The sequence below is a fragment of the Anabrus simplex genome, chromosome 1 (assembly GCF_040414725.1).
Source record: "Anabrus simplex isolate iqAnaSimp1 chromosome 1, ASM4041472v1, whole genome shotgun sequence".
NCBI classification, from domain to species: domain Eukaryota; kingdom Metazoa; phylum Arthropoda; class Insecta; order Orthoptera; family Tettigoniidae; genus Anabrus; species Anabrus simplex.
The window spans coordinates 1,079,409,551-1,079,436,488 of NC_090265.1; the positions used below are offsets into that span (position 1 = coordinate 1,079,409,551).

Sequence of the window (26,938 nt, forward strand, 5' to 3'; positions counted from 1 at the left end):
CTCATAAAAGGAGTCTTTAACGTGATCATCCTTGTCGTTTGTGGGGGCAAGGCAGTTCAGCAGTGATATGTTAAACCATTTAGAATGTACCCTCAAATAGCATAGTCTTTCGTTCACATGTTTAAAGAACACTGACAATACTAGTGAATTTGACACAAAAAGCAGTACCAAATTCGTGGGGTCCAGTTTCTTTACCACTCTTAAAAAGTGTATACTTCTCCATTGAATTGCAGCAATTCCCACTCTATACTTCTCCAGCTGTTGACTGAGGATTCTGAAGGATCCAGGTTTATACAGGATTCTTACATTCCACGTTCCTATTCGTAAAGCCGATTTCCATTGCAAGGACGTCCTATTTTGATATCCATTCTCATTCATCCAAGGCAAATGTGAGATATTTGTAACAAATGACAATTCTAATTCTTCTCAAAATTACAAGGCATTTGATTGCATAGACAAAGACATTTTACTAGCCAAATTAGAAATGATGAAATTTTCTAATAATGTATTATGCTGGGTACGTTCCTATCTCTGGACGTAAACAATGTGTGTCACTGGGAGATAATATGTCTAGATGGTGAAATACTAAGATAGGGGTAGCACAGAGTGTGTGTTATCTCCCTGTACATGAATGACCTATTAGAACAACTGACAAACTGTAAATACCACTTATACACAGATGACATCCAATTGTATATTCATACCAAGCCATATGACATACAAGAAGCAACCATGAAATGAAACGAAGACTTACATAACATTAATCAATGAACTAGGCCTAGTAGTCACTGCCTGAAGGTAAACCCATTAAAATTGCAAGCCATCATAATAAGATCTAACAAAGCGCATGCCAAATTAGAAAGCATCTGTATGCTGGTTATCAAGATCAATGAAACACCTATAACACCGAAAGACTCTGTTAAGAACCTAGGAATAATTTTTGGTAAATATTTAAGGTTGGTCAGAGCATGTAACAAAAATTTGTCAACATGTATTCGGTTGATGTACAGAAAGTCATTAATAAATAAATACATTTTAAAATGTTCTTTTGTAGTTCTTCTGTTGTGTCCAGATTTTTCACACACACTTCTTCCATAAAATCCCATACAGATAATAATCACAGGGATTTAAATTGGGAGACCTCGCAGGATAATTAACCACACAATCTTCAAAAACATCCCATACATCCTGTATTATTTCCACAGTACAATTTACGAACTTCATCGTATAGATCCGTATTGATACAGTTAAAACTAAGAAACAATGTTAGGTTTTGGTCCACCCAATCAATACACGTCACGTGTGTAGCAGTGTGTGTCAGTGCATTATCTTGCATGACGTAAACATTACTCCTTTCTTCTTCCGTAAGCTCTTGAAAGAATGGCCTGAGAATGAGGTCTATATATGTCAGCATTTATTGTTTCATGGAAAAATATAGGCCCTATAATTCTGCGAGCACTTATTGTGCACAAAACTCCTATCTTTACAACATGAGGTGGATGGCTATGCAGTTGGTGTGGATTTTCTGCACTCCAGTAGCGATTGTTTTGGCTATTTACATAGCCACTTAGGTGCAGGCATGCCTCATCACTAAAAAATAAAATTTCTGGAACAACATACCCATTATGAACTGACTGCAGGTCATCTTAAATGTTCGGCAGCGGTGGGTTTGTATGGTTAGGCTTTTAACAGTTTTGATGCTTTGTGGACAGAAGATAATGACACATTAGCTTCTACAGTGAGATCGCGACTGGGATTTTGAGTTCTTTCCAAGTTAGCTACTATTTCATCAAGCTTCTCCTCCACTAAAACAGTTTGTATCCTGCATGTTTTCTTGTTAAGAGTGGACCCAGTGATGCGGGAGAAAGGATGCCAGGAAATTTGCAAATGAATCGAAAGTGGCACTTTCAAACAAAGGAATACTTCGCATAGCACAACACAATGAATACACGCTGTTCTACTGGATACATCACTCATTAAACACATTATAACTTTTGTATTCCTACAAAAACTATGCTATATTAAAGCTAACAGACTGAACACACTATTCATACCACAGATGTTAACATATTGAAGACCGGGTGTCCTTCACCCCATGCACAGCCTTGTTCCTGGCCACTTTCTAACTACCTCCAAACTGGATTGCATGCATTCAAATAAACTGTCAGAACTTCACTAGCCTTTGAAGGACTACTGTGTTTTTTTTTCTGGAGGCCTTCCTGAATAGTTGTTGAAATGCAGGTAGGTAGGTATTTGTTGAAATCTATTTCAGCTCATAGTTTTCGGAAATATGGGGGTTTCTATTAGGGAATCGGTTGGCCAATAATCTTTCAGACACGATTTCTTCACCTGCCCTATCAATATACACAAAGCAATTTTTTTTACATTTCCCTGCTAGTGACATTAGTCCACTGTAATGTTTTCGGGGATACGTTATGAGAATGTGAATTCTGCTCATAGTATAAGTTTGTCAGCTCAGCTGTATATGTTTTCATGTTCAAGGCCATATCTTTATACAAGGAGCACCTTCAAAATCTTCCAGCCTAGGTTCACTGTTGTCCATAACCCAGTTGTCAGAAAACACTACACTGTTTACAATATTTATAATATTTACGCCCGTAACACAATTATCAGACTTGTTTTGCGCCACGTGAGTTCCACACCTTGAAGATAAGACTATATCCTCGTCATCACTCGAAACATTTTCGTTAGAAGATATTTCATCATCGAACTCTAAATATTCAGCATCCCCTGGACATTCGGAGCCTGTATCAGTACATAATTCACAAATAATTTCATCCCTGTCTAAACACGTGCGATTCACGGGTGTGGCCATTTTGCAGACTGCGTGGCTCTTTAAACTTTGTAAACATGTTGTCAGGAAATGCAAAGAAAAGGTATGATATGAAGAATAATTGAAAAGAAATGCGACTATCGACTGTGTAGAACCATACATAAGAGTTCTATCAAATAGTGACGATATATCTCAAAAGATAGCACTAAACTTCAGCCTGCTGCTAACATGAGATAACTCGGGACCGGTCCGCAACGCTCAGCCAGGCAAAATTGAGTTTTCTTGGGACCGGTCTGCATTGTGTTAAACTAAATTATTGCAGTGAAGTACCGGGACTTAACACTACTGCATTAGATCACATCAACCAGATATGAAGCAATATACTGTACCTCTTGGCAAATGAGTCACCCAGCTGTACTATCACATCTCCATCTAGCTCAAAAGATCCTGTATATTTAAATAGATTTATTTTTATGAGCAGTATAAAAGCATGTGATTTGTATTCTACATTCCCAACCTGATAATGCTTTGAAGCGAGTGTACATGCTAGCTGCCTTGGTTCACAAGCCGCTCTCATGCCTGTGCAACACACGTCAGTATATTCACTCACAAGCAGTAAAGACTGAACAAACAAATAATATAATGCTTTGTTTCATAGAATTACAAAAAGCATCTTCATGAAATGAACACTTCTAATTTGTTACATGGGTGTGAGGATGGTTGGTGGGAAGAGATGTGTGATATAATAGTAGCAACATGCAGCGACAATGGCGAGTAGGATGGTGATGACAGTTATATTTCTATCATTACTTGGCATCAGGCAACATACACTGTAATGGTAAATCATTGTTAGTATTTACATTTCACTTTAATTGCTATGTACCTACAGATTATATCACATTCAGAGTAGTAGTTGTATTTTCCCTTTAAATCTAGAAGTCTTCTTTTAGTTGGTCAAGCCATCCCCTCCTCACTGAATCTTTGGTATCTTGCTTTCAATTTCTATGGCTCTCTTTTATTAATACCTTTTTCAAGCTACATCCCCGGCGCTTGTATACATGGACGTCTCCTGCAGATTGTGAAGGTCATATTGTAAGGAATCAGATAGACTTCATTCTCATCAAAAGTCATCTGAAAAGATACGTGAAAGCTGTCAAAACCTACCCTGGGGCGGATGTTAACAGCGACCATAATCCCGTCGTCATGGACTTAACAATTCATCATTTTGTCAAGAACATATGCTCTGACAGACCTAAGCGCATCGATACAAAGAGCCTTGACAACCCCGTATTTCGAGCTCAAACAACCTTGAAGCTCGAAGAACGTATTTTTTTTTTCTTTTTCAAAATCTTCCTCCACTTGGAGGCTGCCAATTCATTCAAAAATAAAATGAGTAACTTATGTCTCAACCTGGAGAGTCTCAGTCTGGCGAGTATAGATGGTGTCTGAGTATCAACAGAGAACCCCTGAGCGCTTTCAGCCCCCAGTCAATGGACTCCTTGGTATTGATGTTAAAGGTCTTCATCAGTTCTGTCGTCTTCTTAGGGACTGTCCCTCTTGCACCGATCATGAGACCCCTCACTTCTATGTCGTCCAGTTCGTATTTGTTCTTATAATACGGCACTGTAGGCTGGTAGATAGACTTCTTTTCTCGGTCCACTTTGTCTGGTTGGTTGGAGTGTGTTTCGAATCTTACTGTGGGGTCTAATATATATCCCTTCTTCCCTTTGATTGCGATCATATCAATCCTTCTTGTACTGCAATTTACTCCGATGCCATGGACTTCCTCATGCACTTGATATCCTTTCTCACGGAGCGTCTGTGCTATGGATGACCTGATGTTATGATGTCTCGTGTTTCGAAGGGCTTCACCGAAGGCACAGGAACCCAAGACGTGAGGTAATGTTTCAGTCTCACTACATCTTCTGCAGCGGTTATCATCAAGGGACCTTCCTGGTACAGCTCTTACAGGTGCAACGTTACACGCCATTTTCAGCGCATCTCTCCACTCCGTGCTAGAAAGGCCATCATGGTTTCTAACCCAGCGGTTTGCAGGAGGGAACTCCTTATACAAACACACTCCCTGACCTTTACTTCTCAACTGGCACCATTTTTCAAATTCAGATTCTCGTAATTTGTTTCTGAGTTTCTTGGTGTCGTACTCCCCGTGTCTGTTCTTCATATCCTCAGTTTTACCATTTACATTTAACTCATTTAAACATCTGTTAATTTCCTCATCTAGGTTTCTGGTGGCTTCGATATATCGGTTCTCCTCCCGTTTCAGAATGTTGCAGCTGTTTATGTTCTGAATCAAGGCTTCCCAGCTTGCTCTAAAAACACCTAACCCTTTGTACCGTTTATCTGAGTAAATCATAGAATCCGGAGTGTCAGTAGGAAGGGATAAGATCTCCTTTAGTGTACTCGTAACGAGTTTATCGGCATCTTCCAGAAATCGCCGTGGTATTTTACCTGCAGGAACGCAGAGGAACTGGTAAGTCAACGTAGGGCAAACTGAATAAACAACTTGGAAACAGAGGATATTGAATCACAATGGACTGCATTAAAGAACATACTCACTGATACTCAAGAGAATGATATAGGATATTCGAACAGTTCAAAAAAACAACCATGGATGACAGAAGATATTCTACAGCTTATGGACCAAAGACGGAAAGTGAAACATGTAAGTAAAGTCCAATACCAAGAACTAAACAGGACAGTGAGGAGGAAGTGTAGGGTAGCAAAAGAACTATGGCTCGTGGAGAGATGCAGAGAAATAGAACTTCTCCAAGAGAAACATGACTTGTTTAATCTCCACAAGAAGATCAAGGAACTTGTAGGGAAATATCACAGGCCATGTAAAGCTATACTGAGGGATGCCAATGACACCATTTTGGTAGGAGTCGAAGATAAGTTGAAGTGTGGAAAGAATATGTTGAGAAACTATTTAGCGATGTAAGGCCAGACAAACCACCTTTTATTGGCGAAGGCAGCGAAACAAGTCCAAATATAACCCCAGAGGAAGTACTGTATGCAATCAAACTCCAGAAGAATGGAAAAGCTGTAGGTCCAGACAAGATTCATGCAGAAACTCTCAAACTCATTGCTGAAGGCCATGGCAGAGGACTAGAGCTGCTAACTACATTATTCAACGCAATATATAAATCTGGTAGAGTTCCATCTGACTGGCTAAGATCTACTTTTGTCACCATACCTAAAAAGGCTAGTGCATCACATTGTGATGATTATCGTATGATCAGCCTAATGTCCCATGTGCTAAAGGTATTATCTACACTCGAATCTACCTTAAATGCGAACACCAAGTTGGACATACTCAGTTTGGCTTTAGAAATGGACTGGGTACTCGTGAGGCTCTTTTCTCCTTGAATGTTTTGACCCAGAGATGCTTAGATATGAATGTAGATATGCACGCTTGTTCTATCGACTACCGAAAAGCATTTGATTGCGTATCTCATGCAAAAGTTGTTGAGATTTTAAAATCTACTGGTGTAGATGTTGGTGATCTTCATATCATTTCCCATCTGTACTGGAATCAAACGGCAGAGGTCAAAATAGAAGGAACTACTATTGAGGACATAGCTATACGAAGAGGTGTCCGCCAGGGATGTGTCCTGTCCCCACTCCTTTTAAACATCTACTCTGAAGCTGTGTTCAGAGAGGCTACGGAAGATGTTAATCTAGGTATCAAGATGAATGGCTTTGTCAATAACATCCAATTTGCTGATGACACGATTGTGTTAGCCAGCAACCCTAGTGATCTTCAAATCATTATAAACAACATCGTGAGGACCAGTGAAACCTACGGTTTATCCTTGAATATTAACAAGACCAAGCTGATTGTATTCTCAAAAACACCAAAACAGGCCTCCCTTTACATCAACAACAACATCGTCCAACAAGTATCTTCTATCAAATATCTTGGAACTCTAGTTAACCAGCATTGTGATTCAAAATGTGAAATCTTATCCAGGACTGGACAAGCAAAAAATATGTTCAATACCATGAGGACCTTATTCACTAGCCGAGAACTCAACCTCCAGCTCAGAGTTCGAATGCTACGGTGTTATGTCTTTTCTGTCCTTCTGTATGGTTTCGAAGGGTGGACGCTTAGCCCTTTATTGGAGAAGCGTATTGAATCTTTTGAAATGTACTTATACAGAAGAATACTCCGAATATCTTGAGTAGAAAAGAAAACAAATGAAGAAGTCCTCAACATCTTGAACAAGAAGAAAGAGCTTCTCATAACCATCAAGGAGCGTAAGCTCAGCTACCTTGGGCACATCATGAGAGGTGAACGATACGAACTTCTCCAATTGATCATTCAAGGGAAGATTGATGGGAAAAGATCTGTGGGAAGACGGAGAAATTCCTGGCTGAAAGACTTGGGGCTGTGGTATGGACATACGTCGATAGAAATCTTCCGTGCTGCTGTTTCGCGTGTAATCATAATCAATTGGATCACCAACCTTCGAAGGGAGACGGCGTCATAAGAAGAAGATACGGATCCATTTTCTTGAGATGACCAAACCATCTTAGCTCGGTTTTGACACATCACTGAACATATGTTCTACCAGGACTTGATATTGTATCTCATTCCTTATCTTGTCTCTTTAGGTTTTATACCACAGTTTTAAGCAACTTCATTTTCACAGCCTGAAGGTCTGCTGATATCTCTTCTGCCTGGGTAGCGATTTCTAGGCTGTATGTGATAACTGGCACGAAAAAAAGTTCTTTTGGATTCTCAAAGGGAGCTTTCTTGCAAGGGGGGTAAAACTGATCAATTTTTTTTTTTTTTTAAACTCTCTTGGGTAACTCTGCCAATGACTATCTGCTGTTACTAGTATACCAAGATATTGGCATTCTTCTAGGTTTACTCCATCCAGAGTGATATTAAAACACACATTCTGAAGACAGACTGGCAGTATCATTTTTCTAGATTGGTTTATTTTGAAACTAAAATGCTTGAATGCAGCTTTCCAGACATTCAGCCTCCGTTAAACTTCAGCCTCACTCGTGCCTTATATCACTGCATCAAACTTCAAATGCAAGGGTTTTACACTCAGTACTCTTTCATCCATTTCAGTAATGAATAAAAGTGGCAATGAAGTGCTAAAATAAAGTTACTGTGTACAGGAAAAGGAAATGTAAATTCACCAGATTTCTACAGTGGAACTACTCTTGAAAACACATTATTTAAGGTCTTTAGCAAAATTCTTACAAAAAGATTAACCAAAAAGAACATCTTGTGTAATCCTGGCCAGCAGTTTGGTTTTTGCAAGGGAAAATCAACTCTTCACGCAGTTGAAAATCTATTGGAAGTTATCAGTGATGCCCTACGATATCAAACAGGGAAATACCAAGTCATCTTTTTTGATTTCAGGAAGACCTTTGGCCTATTGGACAGACAGATATCGATAAATACACTCTTCCATATGTCTGGAGACGAAAGCCACCTGCGCAGTATCCTAGCTAATATCCTAGTCCATAATGAAATTACTATCGAAGATATCCTCCAGTCATCTTCTCCCATTAAACAGATGATCAGCGTCCTACGAGGTGATCCAGCCAACTCACTGCTGTTCAACTTGGCGACAGCCGACGTAGTGACAGTACTTATGGGACAATCTTCACTATTCATTTATGCAGACGGAATGGCCTTAGGCTCATCTTAATTTTGATGACCTACAAGAGTGCATGGACAATATAGCAGCATGGGCACATATGAATAAGCTATAACTAAACGAAAATAAAACCGTTCATATGAATTTTCAAAAAGGAGGCAGGACAAAATGAAATGACAAAAATATTTTATAAAGGTGAGGCACTACAAAGAGCGAGACATTTTCAAGTATCTAGGAATTAAATTACAGACCAGCGGAGTAAGTTTTAACCAGCATGTCAGAGGAAGAGCAGTCACTGCAATTCGTGTTATGAGTGATATCTGTCATATCAGACTGCACTTTCTAAACACAGCGAAAAAGCTTTTTAACACCAAAATCAGGTCAATGCTAACCTATGGCATACATTTAATCTGGCATCATGTTACAAAGACCTACCTACAACGATGGGAAGCAGTAAAGGGTACATTCCTAAAAAGAGCGCTAGGTATCTCTAATCTAACTCCTTCAAGATTGGCATACAAGCTTGCAACAGAGCCGTTTTTAATTGAGGAAATAAGACCGAATTTCTACATCCAACTACAGCAGCATATGAAACCTTTATATGGGAAAGGTCAGAGAAGAGGAATGAAATTGATCTTGACTTTTACGGCACTAGTGTGTTTACTGACTGGAGCTGGTCACAACCTTATCAAAAGGCATGTGGTAACATGGTTGGCAGTGCATTCCTTCCACCACTAAGTGTTTTCAAACGAGGTCCTTCCACAAGCCTGACAACACTTGTGTGTGCAAAATTATGTATAGACAGTGCACAAGATAGAATATCTCACAGTGCAACAAAATGACAAGGTCCATCACTGAGATAGCCACTGAAAACAGAATTTAGATGTAAATTTTATAACTCTGCATACTTATGTGCAATGGAAAAAAAAATAATGAAATGGCGTATGGCTTTTATTTTTTTAGTGCCGGGAGTGTCCGAGGACAACCCCGGCTCGCCAGATGCAGGTCTTTTGATTTGACACCTGTGGGCGACTTGCGCGCCGTGATGAGGATGAAATTATGATTGAGATGACACATACACCCAGCACCTGTGCCAGCAAAATTAACCAATTAAGGTTAAAATTCCTGACCCTGCTGGAAATCGAACCCCGGGCCCCTGTGACCAAAGGCCAGCATGCTAACCATTCAGCCATGGAGCCGGACTATGTGCAATAAATATTTAATAAATAAATGGTCCATTATTGGACATTATAAATTATAATGTCCAATAATGCCTTTGCTGGCAAGATGTAGTGTTTACAGTACACTATGTCTTCTGGTATGGGCTAGAATAAAATTGTTACATTCAATGACCTGTCTCAGTCTCATCCTTGACTTTGACAATATGAAAGTGACTGAGGTATGAGTGATGCTAGTAATAGCATTCCTTATGCAGTCAGTCCCTGTCATGAATGGTGTGAAAATATCGCCATAGGGCCGGTTGGTGAATGCATTTCACTGGGCTTGGCAGACTGATATGTAATAGCAACTTCTGGTTTGGTGAGGAAAGCAATGGGAAACTACCTCACTCCTCATTTTCCTAGTATGCCTCTTCAGTGATGCCTACACTATTTATGCCAGCTGTTGGTGGAACTGTGGAGGATCAAACCAGCCTTCGGGCTGAATACCCAACATACATACAATGTACACTAACGGACCATTTATATTGGTATTATAAATTTATTCATTCGGGACAAATATTTCAGATTCCCTATGGGAATCAACATCTATATCAATAAATATTTGTTATAAAGCGCTGTTTTGTGTGCCTTGATTTGTGGCAAATCATTTTGAATATCTGCAGCCATTGTTTTCATGTTAGAGATGATCAAGCTATCAGAGGCTTACATAATAATAAATAATAATGTTATTGGCATTATGTCCCACTAACTTCTTTTATGGTTTTTGGAATCGCTGGGGTGCCGGAATTTAGTTCCGCAGGAGTCCTTTTGCGTGAATTCAAGGGTTCCTACCGACGAAAAAGCTCCCCTTACAAATGGTTATGGCCACAACTAACAAAGTCAAGAAAACAGTTTAAGAAGGTTTTTTGACATCTTCGAGTATGCAGTTGGGGAAGGAAAAGAAGCAGTCTCTTTCCATTCCAGAAAGGGTTTTTAATATCCATAAAATCACTTACTGGACTCTTTGGAGATGTAAAAGGCATTGGGGCAAAGTACATTTCAATTTCCCAACTGAATCAAGGCTGCCTGGAAAATTATTTTTCTAGACTTCGAGGTCTCGGTATATTTTATAACAATCCCACACCTTTTGAAGTGAAGAATTGAAAACACCTCTTAATACTAAATGGGAACGCGAACGAATATACCTCTATCTCATGGAGCCTCTTTTGCTGAGGACAGAAGTCAACCTTTTATATTTTCTGATCCCATGACATCTGACGAAGAAACTAAAGAAGAATTCCAGAATTTCCTTTCCAGTGAATTTTGCATCAGTGTGACTGACAACCCATCTGATGGTTTAAGTTTTGATAGAAGGAAGAAAACTTGCTACTTGATACTGACCTGAGCAACTTAATGATTCCCAATGAAGATGTATCAGATGATGCATTAAAATACTTGGCAGATTACGTCGCCTACAAGTGTAAAAACATTTGACAGTTTGTTGGGAACGCAAACAGCTATGTCATCTTGATCCAACACTATCTTCTGAACACAAGACTGGATCTTGATTATTTGTAAAGACGACCTCATTTCTCCTTCCCCTGAGTGTTGCATATGATAATGGAGTTTGAAGTTATGAGGGCGGATCAAATATAAATGGGAATTTTTTAAATTTATTGCATCAACCAAAAAAACACATACAGAGATCACTTTTTACATAGTGTCCTGCCTTCGATACAAATTTTCTCCATCGGATCAGTAAGTTTTTGATGCCGCCCTGATAGAAAGATGAGGGGTGTATGCGGAGCCAGTTGCGCACAAACTCTTCTACACTTGCATCATTATTGTCCAGTGAATTTCCTCCAAATTTTCTGCGTTAAAGCGGCAGTATGCGGCCTTGCATTGTCATGGAGAAGAATATCTAGGATGAAATTCTAAAAGGATTTTGAATTTTAGAATTTCATCCTAGATATTTGAAGTCAATACGAAACCGGAATGAAGTTTATTACTTGGAGAAGAATGGCGTTTTGGATCAGTTGCTGGCATTGCTTGTTGCGATACGCAACTTTTGCTGCATTAATTTTTCTTTGTTCGTGAAGAAAATCCACCAGTAAAATGCCAGCAGAGTTCCAGAAAACGGTTGCAAGCACCTTTCGAGCAGATGTGCTTTGGCCTTGACCAGACTTGCTTCGTGTCTTCACCGCCACACTCTGCTTGCTTGCTTGCTTGGACTCCGGGGTGTAATGATGCACCCAAGTTTCATCACAAGTCAAAATATGCAAGAAATCCTCTCCTTCCACTTCGTAGAGACACAGGAGTCTCTGACAAACTTCCGGCGTGAAGTTTTTTGTTCCTGGTTGAGGGGAAGAGGAACTCACCTGGTCGACAATTTTCTGAAATGGAGTTCATCTCGGATGACGGTTTGAACACTTCCGTAACTTATTCCTATGGCTAAAACAATTCGCAAAAAATATATTCGCTGATCTTCACCAATAATGTCATGAATGGCAACAATGTTGTCTGTGGTCTCCTTTCATTAGGTTCCTTTTCCACAGCTTCTCTTCCTGCCACTCAAACACTCAAGTCTGCGAAAGTGTGTCTTCCTCAAACTGTGCGCAGGGCAGTCTAAAAAATTCGGAAGGTCTGGTGCCCTCTTTTGCGAGGAATTTGATAATGATGTGCTGCGTAACAGACGTGCGCGCCTCTTGCCCACTCATGGCATACTGAAGCAGCCTGGCTCTCCACGGTCATTCGCGTGTGCAAACCCCTTCTCCAAACACCCCCACCAACATCCTGGCAAAGCCCTGGCTCAAAAATTATTACTAACAGCAGCAGTACATTCAAATTCCTGTTTATATTTGATCTGCCTTCATATTTTTGGTTCCTTCTGTGGACATTGTATTTTCAAGTGCTACAAAGTAATGGAAACATTAACATGTACTAAAACCCCATGGCACTTAATGCCCTTGAAAGGGCCTTGGCCTGCCCAGCGACCGCTGCTCAGCCCGAAGGTCTGCAGATTGAGAGGTTGTGTGGTCAGCACGACGCATCCTCTCGGCCGTTATTCTGGGCTTTCGAAACCAGGGCCGCCATCTCACCATCGGATAGCTCCTCAATTCTAATCACATAGGCTGAGTAGACCTCGAACCAGCCCTCAAGTTGAGAGAATAATCCCTGACCTGGCCAGGAATCGAAGCCGGGACCTCCGGGTGAGAGGCAGGTACGCAACTCTACACCACGGGGCCGGCATTAGCATGTACTATACACTCAAAATTTCCCAAAATCAATAGGATATATTTGCCTTATATATAAGGAAAAGACCGAGTTTGATAGCTGCAGTCGCTTAAGTGCGGCCAGTATCCAGTATTCGGGAGATAGTAGGTTCGAACCCCACTGTCGCCAGCCCTGAAAATGGTTTTCCATGGTTTCCCATTTTTACACCAGGCAAATGCTGGGACTGTATCTTAATTAAGGCCATGGCCACTTCCTTTCTACTTCTAGCCCTTTCCTGTCCCATCATCGCCATAAGACCTATCTGTGTCGGTGCGATGTAAAGCACCTAGCAACCGGGCGAGTTGGCCGTGCGCGTAGAGGCGCGCGGCTCTGAGCTTGCATCCGGGAGATAGTAGGTTCGAATCCCACTATCGGCAGCCCTGAAAATGGTTTTCCGTGGTTTCCCATTTTCACACCAGGCAAATGCTGGGGCTGTACCTTAATTAAGGCCACGGCTGCTTCCTTCCAACTCCTAGGCCTTTCCTTTCCCATCGTCGCCATAAGACCTATCTGTGTCGGTGCGACGTAAAGCCCCTAGCAAAAAAAAAAAAAAAAAAAAAAAAAAAAAGCACCTAGCAAAATATATATATAAGGACAAGAACTTTCATTCTCATTGGACATTTGAACAAAAAGGTCAAGTGGGAAGCAATGAAGAAATATCTACTGTGGATTGATTTCCTTAAACAGCCATGGAGTACATTTCCTCCCTTAACATTAAAAACAAAGCTCTTAGCCAGTGACAACATTGATGGCTTCACTTTTGAAGGATATTTAAAATATACGGTGACAAATGCAGCCCACTGAGCGCCGTAGCCTGCAGATAGTGGAATTACAGCCTTGTGACATCCACAGTCATCTTGTCTGTCTTGTATGACGAAGAACAAAAGCATTAAAATCATTAAAAAAGCCATATTCATAGTAATCGTCGTCGGCCAATACACGTATCCGAGTTTTCGTTTCTCGCCTGCAGTTCCGCAATCCTTAGTCCACACAATAAAGGTGGTGCTGATGGTTTATCAGACCAATTCTTGCATAAAACATGCAGCCACACATGTTGCATCCGACAGAAGGTGGGGGACATGGCAGCGTTTGACGTAGCTTCTTTCTCTGGCGAGTTTCCTCTTCCTGCCTTTGATGTTCCTGCTCAAACTGTGCAACTATGGCTGAGATGGTAGCATGCTAGCGAGGACGAACCAATGCGAGAGTATGCCAAGTATTTGGGTTGATATCTACTCTCCTCATGGTCTGCTTAAGTTGTCTTTATATTGCTTCAGAGGAGCATCACAAGTCCTCTTGCCAGTGCTGAGTTCACCATACAGGATTTGCTGAGGGAGTCTACTGTCACTCATACGATGGATGTGGCCTGTCCATCTAAGCTGATGACCACTGATGGTGGCTTCAATACTGTTTAGCTTTGCTTTTTCGAGAACTACTATATTAGTTATATAGTCATCCCATTTGATGTTCATGATGGATCTTAAGTTTTTAATGATGAAAGCGTTCCAGTTTCTTGATGTCCCGGCGATATAGGGTCCAGTTTTCACACCCATAGAGTAATGTAGAAATAACAACAGCTTGGTAAACCATTACTTTCATGCGGATACTCAGATCTTTGTTCTGGAATACATGATGTGAGAGACGTCCAAAGACCACATGGGCAGCCTATATTCTGTTTTCCACGTCCTTCTCAGAGGTACAGTGCATTGAGAGAATACTCCCAAGGTACGAGAAGTGCTCCACCCTTTCCAGAGCTGTACCAGATATAGTGATATCAACATCTGAGGGGGATGTCCAGGAGAAGGCCGGTCTTCTGAATGCTGACAGTCAGACCAAAACGTTCATAAGCTCTGTTGAAGCAGATGACAGATTGTTGAAGCTCTTCTGGCGTGTGGGCTGGAGAAGCATCATCATTTGCATATTGCAATTCTGTGACCCGGGTGGAGTCGGTTAATCTTTTGGAGTGAAGTCTGGCCTGGGACAAGAACTTTCATTCACATTGGACATTTGAATAAAAAGGTCAAGTGGGAAGCAATGAAGAAAAATCTACCTGCCTTAACATAATAAACAAAGCTCTTAGCCAGTGACAATCACCGTTCTTGAAGATTGCTAACTATTCTGGAGTTTTTCATGGCAGCAGGAACATATTTGGTTTCCCAGATTAGATTTTCCGATATTTAATTTCCAAACCTGTGTTGTTTGCAGATGCTGTCACATACAGCACAGCTGCCATATACAGCGCAAAAAGTGTAGGTGCAAGTACACATCCTTGCTTTGAGTCCATTTGTGATTGGAAATTCTTCTGAGATATCATTATGATACAGTACCTGATCAACCATACCATCATGGAGAGCTTGGATCAGACCAACAAAATGCTAGGGGCATCCAAAGCGCCTCAAAACAATCCGCGTAGCGTTTCGAGGAACCGCATCAAAGGCTTTTTCAAGTTCATAGAACACTAAGAAAAGAGCATTCGTTCTTTAAATTTCTCCTGGAGTTGTCTTGTGCAGAAGATTATGTCAACTGGACCACGAGAGGCACAAAACCCACACTGAGATTCAGGTAGTAATCTCTCAGAAACAACCTGAAGATGATTCAGTAAGATTCTAGCAAATATTTTTCCACCTATGGAGAGCAGGGATATACCACGGTAGTTTCTACAGATACTGCAATCACCGTTCTTGAAGATTGTAAATATTCTGGAGTTTTTCATGGCAGCAGAAGAATATGATAAAAAAAAAAAAACCTGGTTTTTAGAGGTGAGCCTCCACTTTGAATGAGTTCAAGAGGAATGTTGTCTGATCCCGGAGCCTTCCCTGTTTTAATTCTGCTGAGAGCTTTGATAAACTCTTGGAAGCTTGGAGGAGTGTCCATTCATGGTTGGGGAGTATGTTGAGGAACATGTTGAAGAAAATCTTCAGCAGCAGCAGAACTACAGTTCAAGAGTCAGCTGAAGTGCTCTTTCCATCGTTTCAAGATGTCCTGGCTGTCTGTAAGAATGGTGGTATTATCAACAGCTTCCAAAGTTCCCCTGATATCTGAGAATTTCTGAAGTTCCTTGGCTTTTTGCTGCCACTAGTTGTTCTTTATTTCTGTGATTTCAGACTGACACTTCTGTTTTAGTTCTCAAAAACACATTTTCTCCTCTCTGGAGGATGGATCTTGAGAAATGGATAGGCATCCTGTTTAGCCTTGATGAGGTTCAAGATTTCTTCATTGTCCAAACCAGTCTTGTCTCTTCCTTTCCTCATAGCCAATGACTTTCTGTACAGACTCTGTAATGATATTTTGAAGTGTGGTCAATTCACATTCTACATCTTCTGTGTTGACTGGATTGTGAATTAGTTATTCTAGAACAGAATTTTGATATTCTGTGGCAATACTATCAAGCTGAAGCTTAAAGGGGTTGAACTTTTTCTTTGTTGGATTCGTGAAGTGGGTTTGTGGCTTTTCATGGACGGTAATCCTGAATCGACTAATAAGAAGTTTATGATCAGTCCAGCAGTCATCAATATTCCGGGCTGTTTTCGTGATTAGGATGCCATTCTTGTCGCACTGTCGGGTGATGACATAATCTATCATATGCCAATATTTAGAGCGTGGATACATCCATGTGGTCTTGAAGCGATTTGGCAGTTGGAATTGGGTATTGGTGATAAAGAGCTCATGCTCAGCACACAGGCAAGAAGTAACAGACCATTAGCATTGCAGTTCCCAATTCCATGTTTTCCCATGACTTTCCCTCATAAGAGGTTGTCCCTTCCCACTCTGGTGTTGAAATCTCCTAGTAGTGCAAGCTTGTCTGTAGCAGGCACCTTGGTGAGGACTGTGTTCAGTTGGTGGTGGAAGCGGTTCTTAGAATCCTCGTCATCCTTAAGAGTGGGAGCATATGAGGAGATGGGAGTAATGAATCTGCCTCCTGCAAGAGGTATGCGGAGAGTTATAAGTCTTTCATTTACTGTGATAGGAGCAAGTCGATGATCATTCACCAATTTGGTCTTTACTGCAAAACCCACACCATGGATGCAACATTCATTTTCCTCCTATCCTTTCCCAGAAGATGGTGTAGCCTGATATATCCTTGATGATTTTTCCTTCTCCCGTGAATATGGTTTAACTCAGGGAGATAACATCAATGTTGAGTCACTTTAGCTCATGGGTGATGAGAGCTGTTCTTCTTTATGGTCTGTTATCGTTGTCTAATAATGTTCTGACGTTCCATGCACCAATAGTGATGAACGTAGATCTCTCTCTTTCATGATTTCGATTGCAAGTTAGGGTCCTGCATCTGTGGTTTTCCAGACATGTTTTGAAAGTGACTAGCATTGTTAGCCATCATTTTCTAAGGCCTTCCCCATTCAGGGTGGGTAGTGGTGGTCCTAAATAGGCCTGCCCAGTCACAGATGCAGGACCGGATTCCTGAGTAGTCACAGGGTCTCAGGAAGGCGACCATCACACATCTGCTGCCAACATGCAGGTCCAGACTAGAAGCTTCCAGTTTATCCAAACCTGCTTCCGTCATCCTTATCCCAATTTGGGCACATATAGCATGAGACAGTTTACAGCACCAGAACTCCAATGGACTACATTCATCACTATTGGTGCATGGAACGTTAGAACATTATTAGATACCGATAACAGACCGATTCTTTCCGATGATGTTACAATCCACTGACCAATGGCAGTAAACATGCCCAGAATGGCTTAGCTATTGAGTATTCTAAGTTCTTTGCAGTTTATTATTGATCAAGTTACATCATTTAAGTTTAAAAACACTTTATTTTTTTATTTTTATTTTTTTTAGTTTTTTACAATTTGCTTCACATCGCACCGACACAGATAGGTCTTTTGGTGACGATGGGATGGGAAAGGGCTATGAGTGGGAAGGGAGCGACTGCGGCCTTAATTAAAGTACAGCCCCAACATTTGCCTCGTGTCTAAGACAGGCTTACATATTAGTATATAATAAAATCTTACTTACAGTACATGAGATATCAGAACAATTATACAACAGAGCACTTCCTAACTGACCCTTTCTCATGCAAGGGGATTAAAATAGAGGCCATCCAATCTTTTGGCTATTCTCCCATCATCCATATTCTGTTACACACTGAGTGCAACACATTCATGACTTCTTCATCCGTCTCTTTAAGCATCTCTCCAGAAATACCATCCAGTCCATGGGATTTTTCAAATGGTTTATGGCATTCTTTATTTCACTTTGCAAAATAGAAGGTTCAAAAACAAAAAGTCCTTAATAATAGCTTTTTAAAAAAAAGGCAACATGCAACTACCTCAGCACATCAAGATATGAATAGTCACTCACCTAGAACTGACAGTGCAGCCTCCTGTACCACTGGCGCAGTCAAGAAGGGAGAGGCTGAAGGAGAGTACACAGGCACATGGGTGATGACAGGAGAGGACTTACCCATGGTGGGGATGGAAGCTGGGCTTGGTGAACCCTGAGCAGAAGGAGGAGGTATCATCTGTACAGCAGCCACAGGAGGAGGGTGTCCAGCACCAGGGATCACCTGCAGTACATTGCCCACCTGGACCACTTGACTGTTCCCACTCTTGTTAGTAGGTGATGTTGGTCGTGCACCACACAATAGGTTCTCATTAGGGATAACCTTCAACAAACACACAAAATTCTGTTCTTAGAAACTTAATGTAATGTACTCCCTCATTAAATTATTTCACTTTAATCACATTGGCATCTGACATACTCATGATACAGAGGATAATTCCTGTACAGTCAGAAGGGATAAACTTCAGCAGTATGCATGCTGAAAAGAATCTCACCCTGCACTCTTTGACCAATTCCCTCTACTTTCACCAACACTCACAGAAAATTCTACAAAAGAGAAAGATTAATACTGAATTCAAAGAGTCCAATTTTTTACAATAAAGAGAAGTTAATTAACTTCCTTTCAGGATAACTAGAGATTCCTAATTTTCTCACTAACAATTAGCAAGCTGCTGTATTTAGCGCATATGTTCCCATTTTAACATTGGATGATGACCACAAGGAAGAACTCTATCACCAACCTGACAAATTGTCCAGAAATAGACATCCCTCTGACAATATACTTTCAGGAGATTTCCGTCCGTATTGGTGGCGACTCTACACCCTTGGCAAGAATCATTGACAAAGAGATCATGGGTGTCCTCTTGTTTATTAAAAGTTCAGAGCAAAATTTCATCTTTATAAATGCTCTCTTTTGACAAACGAACAAGTTCAAAACACTCTGCAATATTCTAGGTCAAATAATTGACATCTAACTGATCATGGAACAGTGCAGCCCACAGATCAGAGTGATGTACTAATTACAAGAACCGTGACAAATGCTGATGATAGCTTAACTGGCCACCGATTGATGCGATATGTAATGGCGCCACATGTTTCTGTTGGGAGCTAAAGAAACGGATATGATGCAAATTCAATACCGAATGTCTGAAACATGAGGAAACTATTAAACTTTCAGAACATTTTGAATGAAAGGCTAAATACCTGAATATGCAGATAACACTGAATGGCATGGGTCAGTATTTAAAACTTTTTGCTGGACAAATATTCTTTTGGACTTGTTCACAAAATAATGCAATTATAATGGCAAAAAAGCAATGTTATGAAATCCTGTATTTTATGCACTATATTTGTTCAATCAGGTAATCGAACTTACCAGAGCAGATTCTGATAATTGATGCACTTTAAGAATGGATTATTATTGACTATAATAAAAATTGTGAATTACATGTTACTGGTGGCCTGTAGCAGCAATAGCTGCAAACATATATTAAAAATGAAACTGATGATAAAGGAAGCGTGAGAAAATAAACAGAAAATGTACTGAACTCCAGAAGACTTACATTTCCGTTAGGACTATACATATGGAATTTTTGAACTTTGGCAATTACCGGGCGAGTTGGCCATGCGGTTAGGGGCGCGCAGCTGTGAGGCTGCGTCTGGGAGATAGTGGGTTCGAACCCCACTGTCGGCAGCCCTGAAGATGGTTTTCCGTGGTTTCCCATTTTCACACCAGGCAAATGCTGGGGCTGTACCTTAATTAAGGTTGGCCACTTCCTTCCCACTCCCAGCCCTTTCCTCTCCCATCGTCGCCATAAGACCCATCTGTGTCGGTGTGACGTAAAGAAAAAAAACAAACAAAATGCACCGAGATAAGCAAATACCTATTCTGTCAAAACTTTGACTCCATGCTTTGTCAATGGTTATTGTAAAAGCAAGACGTAATGGGAACTGCCTCCTTTTAAATTTGAAAGGCAGGTTACTGTTAGTAGACACCAAATCAATCCTAGGTAGATAAATTACCTGATTTTTGGAAGCATCTGTAGTGACTTCTAATTTTACAATTTTGTCATATATTTCTCCATCATACACACTCCATTTACTAAACCAAAGGCCACTTGCATATTTCTTATAAGCATTACAATTGCCCCATTTTTCAATATTAATACACGTGGTGGCATTCCAGAGGGCATACTGGAGTGTAGGTATTCCATTGGATGCTGCTTATGGAATGTATGTCAGCGTCATCATCTGACAACAGATTATCGACACTGTTGTATTCCATAAAACTTCCTGGGATTACGTGAAGAACGTCTTCATTTATGCTGTTACAGTCATCACTGAAGGGACTTGCAATTGATCTGTTATAGTAAGCTGAAGAATTAGCTGAAGAATTGCCCAAAGTATGACTTACCAATGAATTGTTACTTATGAAGTCATTGGGAACCTCTATTATATAATTTTCTACTTCATGTTTAATTTCATTATTTCCTAATTATAGTAGCCATGCTGTGAATTCCTTTTCGGAAGGCTTTGCATGCATATTTGAGGTGCCTAGTATCAAACATGGACAAAAGCCATTTTGTTAATTTTTCTGTAGAACCACATTTTTGTTTCTCTATGTTAACCAACCGTTACGAGTGAGAAAATTTTTGTGGGCCATATCGACAACCCTATGAATAAGAAAATCATGGTCGACACTTAAGAATTTCATTCTAAGTCAATGTAAAACACGTTCAAATATGACAATGTCCATTTCTGAAACTAAGATTGGCTGTTGTCCATTTTTGACACAAACATCCACGTAGTTGTCCTCTTTTGAAACAAACTATCCCAATATTTGGAAAATAAGTTGCAGGATGACACAAAAGTAAACTTCCGTTTTAAAAGAAATATAATTAAAAGATGAAGGAAATAAGGTTATTCTTACACTTTCTTAACATTTTTAACATTCATTTCAGTTCTTGCTTCACTGAATTTCTGGGCAAATAACCTCTGGTTCATCACACGGGTCTTTAAAACAATCACATTCATAATCATTAACAGCTTGTTCATTTTCACTAAAATGTACTTATTGATGACTTCGACATACCACTTAAGAGAGGCATTTAATTCCCAATTTTTCCGAAGTGCTTTCCTAGTAATTTTTCAACATTTTTAAGTTTCAGACAGTTTACGTTCACGCCAATATCAGTAGGTAGAGGATTCATTAACATTAGACTTACCTGTCCTACCTTTGTGACCTTGGGCTCAATACCTGTGTCCAGATAGTAGCCTACCTCAGCTTTAACTACAACATTACCTCTTTTCGTGCTCCTGAGTACAATTCTTTTACACTGTGAAACCTTGAAATGAAGTTGACTAACAGATTTCAGATAAATCTGTGCCTTTTCTTTCCAATTCAGTGGTTCCAAGGTTTGTCTAATCACTTCACTGTGCTGTACATTTTGAACACCTCATGATGTTCATCAGGATTTATTATGGTCGTCATCTTCTTGAGGTCTTTCTCAATGAGTCCAAAAATCCTATCAGGGGGCAAATATGAGTGTCCAGTAACTGGAAATACCAGTTCTAATTTGTCAACAGAGGATAGTCATTCGTTGTAAGCCACTTTCCACACATCACCAACATATTAACGTTTTTATTTTGGCCGGCGCAGCCATCAGGAATCAACTTAACTGAAGTGAATCCTTGTAAATCTTTGGATCGTAACTCATTGAAAAGCGCTGATGCTATTTCGTTTGATGATTTTTTTTTGCCTCATTCTCCAGCCACGTATAAACTGACACATTGTAAGGGCGAAGTTTGCTTTGGGATGTGCCTGTTACAACAGACAGATTGTAACAGTAGAGTTGTTTTGGAATAATAAGCCAACTGATCACTTAATATTGGCAAAATAAGGTTCTTTTGGCAATGATAGGACATTAAAAACAGTCCTCCTCTTTTTTTTCTTCATGTGTCGATGAAAATTCTCCGGTCGCCATGACAATTTGATGTCACTTGTAGCAATCTGATTGGCTGAAATGGTCATGTCCGTGTTTGATATAAACTACGCTTGGAGGTATCCGATTATGAAAGAAACTGCATATTTCTATGTTAAAAATTAAGTACAAATGTTCGTTTATAAAAGACATGGACCATTAATTCAGAGAGAGCATTAAAAATACTATAAGGATCAATCCTTAACTCAATCTTGATGTAGGTGGCACATGTCCATGTTTGATATTAGGCACCTCATTTGTTTTCAAGTGCAATAACTTAATTTTTGGCCATATTTGAGCATTCTGGTTACATGCCTCAATTACTTGAGCTCTCCCACTTTTGGGTACCACAGGAAGAACTTGGCAAAAATCTTTCCCAAATATGACAATCTTACCACCCTTCCTGCTTTTTCACACCTCATAATGTGCAAAACCTACGTTGAGTTGAAAAGATTGGCTCAATATAGACATCTATGGCTGTGGCGACAAGGCTTAGCCTTTAGAATATTATTATTATGATGATGATGATGATGATGTCCTTTAGTAAGCGATCAATGCAATTTACTGCTAATGCAGGGACCATTAATGCTTCATGAATAATAATAATAATAATAATAATAATAATAATAATAATAATAATAATACAAAGAATTAATAATAATGGCCGATTTTTGCAAAAAGTCTGCTTCTGAGTTGTTCTATTTAATACATGAAACTGAACTTTCTGTTACTGGAACAGGCAAACCAAAAGTTTTGTGAATTGTCTTACCACCTGGAAATAACAAAGCTGCAATTCCTGTCCATGCAACGGTGATTGCAATCTCACCTCTGCTTCTAAACATGTATACTAATCTTGAATAAACAAAATGTTTTCCCGCAGCCTCCTGGAGCTTATAAATTTTTTAAAAAAATTCTCAGAGCCATCTGTTGGACTAACATAGAAAGATCTGCACAGACAACTTTCACAGATCCCTCTATCAGGCTGGTATAGAAATATCAGCAGATACAACTTTCATAGAGCCATCTACTGGAGAAAACAGTTAACTGCAATGACCTAAGCATTATACTATTCGAATAAATGACTATTTTACACAAATAAAGGACTTAATGAAATTAATATTTTTCTAGTAATCGTGAGATGAAGACTTTTCTTTTGATGTATAACACATAGATGTTAGTAGTGCAGTTTTCTCACAATATTGTGTTACATATTCAAATTATATATACAGAAGACTGATAAGTAATAGTTTTATCAACCACTTCAAAATTAATTTCAAATATTGATACCCGACATATGGTCATTTAATAAATAAAAAAATCAGTTTTTGTCTCTTGTATCATCCATAAAATAAGAGTACAAAATTTTGATACACACTGTATATTATATTAGATATATTTCATCTTTGGTTCCGTACACCCCGTATATACCACGTGTTTTATTTTCAAAGCCCATCAACAAGGCATTTACGATTTCTGCACAACTCCACCTTCAACACTGCATCTACTTTTGTATCTTTACCATGTAGACATTGAACTGTAGCATATATACCATACTAGCTGATGTACCGTGCTTCGCTACGGAATTCTACATTGTATACAGAATTCAAGGTTAGGTAGTGTACACGTTGTGAACAAGATTGTATTAAATTACAAAGCTCATTTTAATGGTAGACACTCACTCTCCACCTGCCTTTTTACATCCTCAGAAAGACTGTCGTACTGGTTTTCCAAACAAATGAACAAACATTACAGTGACATCAGTAGGAATAGCGCAATTAAAAGCAATGTTTTCATATGAAATACTCGATCAAATCACAAACCACACATTTTCTCACTTTTAACGAACAGGTCTAAGCTCCCAATATTACAGTCCAAAGTTTCAGAGCTGGGATGACCAAGCCGCAGACAGCCGTCATCCGTGAACACTCTTCGTCTTTTCTTCAGCGAGGACGGGGTCGAATAGTAGAGACTCCTAGGGCGAAAACCATGCCCTTTTATTAACCTATTTCCTAGGAGTACACGATGAGTCGGTAAATATCAATTCACTACACTGGCGACGGAAAAATCTATCTGACTTGGAGGCAAATTTCTCCTCCAAGCCAGAGGAGAAACCCCCTCTTCACTGCTAATTTGGGATAAAATAAATGTAGAATTTAATAAAAGTGAGGAGGAAGAAGCTTAAGAAATGGCTCTTTTCAGGGTTGAATTTTGAGTCATTTTGTGAATTGTGGTGCTATAATTTGGAATAGGCCTAAATTGTTATTCTAGACCAGGCCATAGGCCTACTACTACTACTACTACTAAGTGAGCCTCTGCCTTAAGTATGCACACTGTTCATTCAAAACAGCGCATCAGAGTAGGGATCGAACAGCTGGAATATTATGATGAACCGGTTAGTTACTTATCAGCTGTATCAGAAAATGTGTGAACCAGAGGAATGCCATGCTAAAGAAGAAAGTTTTCTAACTCCCCGGCTATTTTCCGCCAGTAATCAGTCAGGCTATTATACTCGGTACGCAGCAGTAATCCCATCTATCGGAGTTGAGAGGCAGCATAAGAGATAAAGAACACCGTCACTAAAAATGGTCAATGTAATGTTATTGTTCATTAATGTTATGCGCTTTCGATATTGTAAGCCTTCACATTTAGTTTTCTTCTGACTCTGAAATACCACCCTTATCATAGTCAGTACGGTAAAAGTGAATAAAACATAAATGATCGGAAATTGTATTATCTGTAACATTTGTTATGTAGTACTTTTCGATAGAACCAATAACATAGGTATTTAAAAATTAAATGTTTGGCGCCTTCGCCTAAACTACAATTTAATCCTGTTTTTTATAGTTTAGACTGTAGTTACCTATTCGCCGTCTTTATATACCGATTTTCATTAAATTCTGTTAACCCATTTTCTCGTGGCTCGGCGTTGATATGGACTTAGAAACAAAAATACAAATTCATGAATATCTGTTATCATAGCCGGTATGGTAAAAATGTATAATTTTGCATCCGGGAGATAGTAGGTTCGAATCCAACTATCGGCAGCCCTGAAAATGGTTTTCCGTGGTTTCCCATATTCACACCAGGCAAATGCTGGGGCTGTACCTTAATTAAGGCCACGGCTGCTTCGTTCCAACTCCTAGGCCTTTCCTATCCCATCGTCGCCATAAGACCTATCTGTGTTGGCGCGAAGTAAAGCCCCTAGCAAAAAAAAAAAAAAAAAATGTATAAGACATAAATGGTCGGAAATTTAATTCTATATGACTTTCGTTACGTAGTATTTATCGATACGACCACTAATAATATAAATATTTGAGAATTAAATTTTTGGCTTTCCCCCAAAGTACCATTTCACTCGGTGACTTTGCATACAAATTTTCAATTAGATAGGACTACTAATAACGTGAATATTTAAGAATAACATTTTTGGCCTTCCCCTAAGCTACCATTTCACTCAGCGTGAATAAAATTATTTATAGCCTAGATTGTAGCGACCTATTTCCTCGACTTTGCATACCAATTTTCATTAAGATATCACCACTAATAACATAAATATTTGAGAATTAAATTTTAGGCCCTCCCCTAAACTACCATTTAAATCTGCGTGAATCAAATTATTTATAGCCTAGATTGTAGCGACTTATTCCCCGACTTTGCATACCGATTTTTATTAAATTCTCTTCAGCCGTTTTCTAGTGATGCGTATACATACATACATACATACATACATACATACATACATTACATTACATTACATACATACAGAAATTACGGAAAAGTAAAAATTGCATTTCCTTGTTACTGTGGACTTGACCAATACAGAAATACCACTCTTTTCAAATTCTGAGCAATGTACAGACAAAACTCTTATTTTATATATATAGATTGCTGATGCACAATGATCAAACTTTTATGCCCCATTTAGCCGATGGTTTTGATGGCATGTATTTTTGGTGATAATGATAAATAATAACCTACTAAAAAAGGTCTAATAATACTGCCTTTGAGGAATTCCACTGCTAATAACTTAGGATCAATCAAATCACTTACTCTAATTCTCTGAGTTTTATTCCCTACAAATACAGCCACCATTCAGTCACTCTTTTGTCGAGTCCAATCACATTCCTTTTTGTTAGTAGTCTCGCATGATCTACCCTATCAAATGCCTTATCTAGATCAACCGCAATCCAAGATATCTGCTACATCTTGCTAGAACCCTACAAGTTGAGCTTCAGTGAAATAACCTTTCCTACACCCAAAGTGCCTTTTATCGAACCAGTTATTAATTTTGCAAACGTGTCTAATAGAGGGTGGTGCACGAATAGTTGACACATTTAATTTTAGAATAACAAATTTTTTTTCACAGAACACTAATTAAATTTTAGACACAGGCATCTTGGAGCCTGGAAATACATTTCACTATATCACATGTTCAATGTGGCTTCCACTGCGGCAGACAACCTCTTCGATACGAGTACGCGTGTTTCTGATGACTGCGGCACAGGTCTTCATGAATTTCACTGCAGAGCTGCACGATCCGAGCACGCATTTCCATTTTCTTTCAAATATCCCCATTAAAAGGAATCACAAGGATTTACATATGGGCTTTAAAGAGGCCAGAAGAATCCGCCATTATCATTGTACTGTGGGTACACCAAATACTCCCCTCAAAAACTCAAGAATATCATTAGCTGTGTGAGGTGTTGCACCATCTTGCACCAACTACTGTGTATGAATAGGGATAGCGTGAATTTGAGGCATGAATCCATTCCCCAGCATGTCCT

At 39.5% G+C, this 26,938-nt stretch overlaps 1 protein-coding gene across 1 annotated transcript in view; it reads right to left on the reverse strand.

Annotated features, from left to right (window-relative positions):
* The window catches only part of LOC136858065 (microtubule-associated protein futsch), a 335,767-nt gene that overhangs the window by 48,213 nt on the left and 260,616 nt on the right, over nt 1-26,938 (reverse strand). The window contains exon 9 of the mRNA XM_068225267.1: nt 18,193-18,496. Coding sequence (XP_068081368.1) covers nt 18,193-18,496 — 304 coding nt within the window. The remainder of the gene's footprint in view (nt 1-18,192; nt 18,497-26,938) is intronic.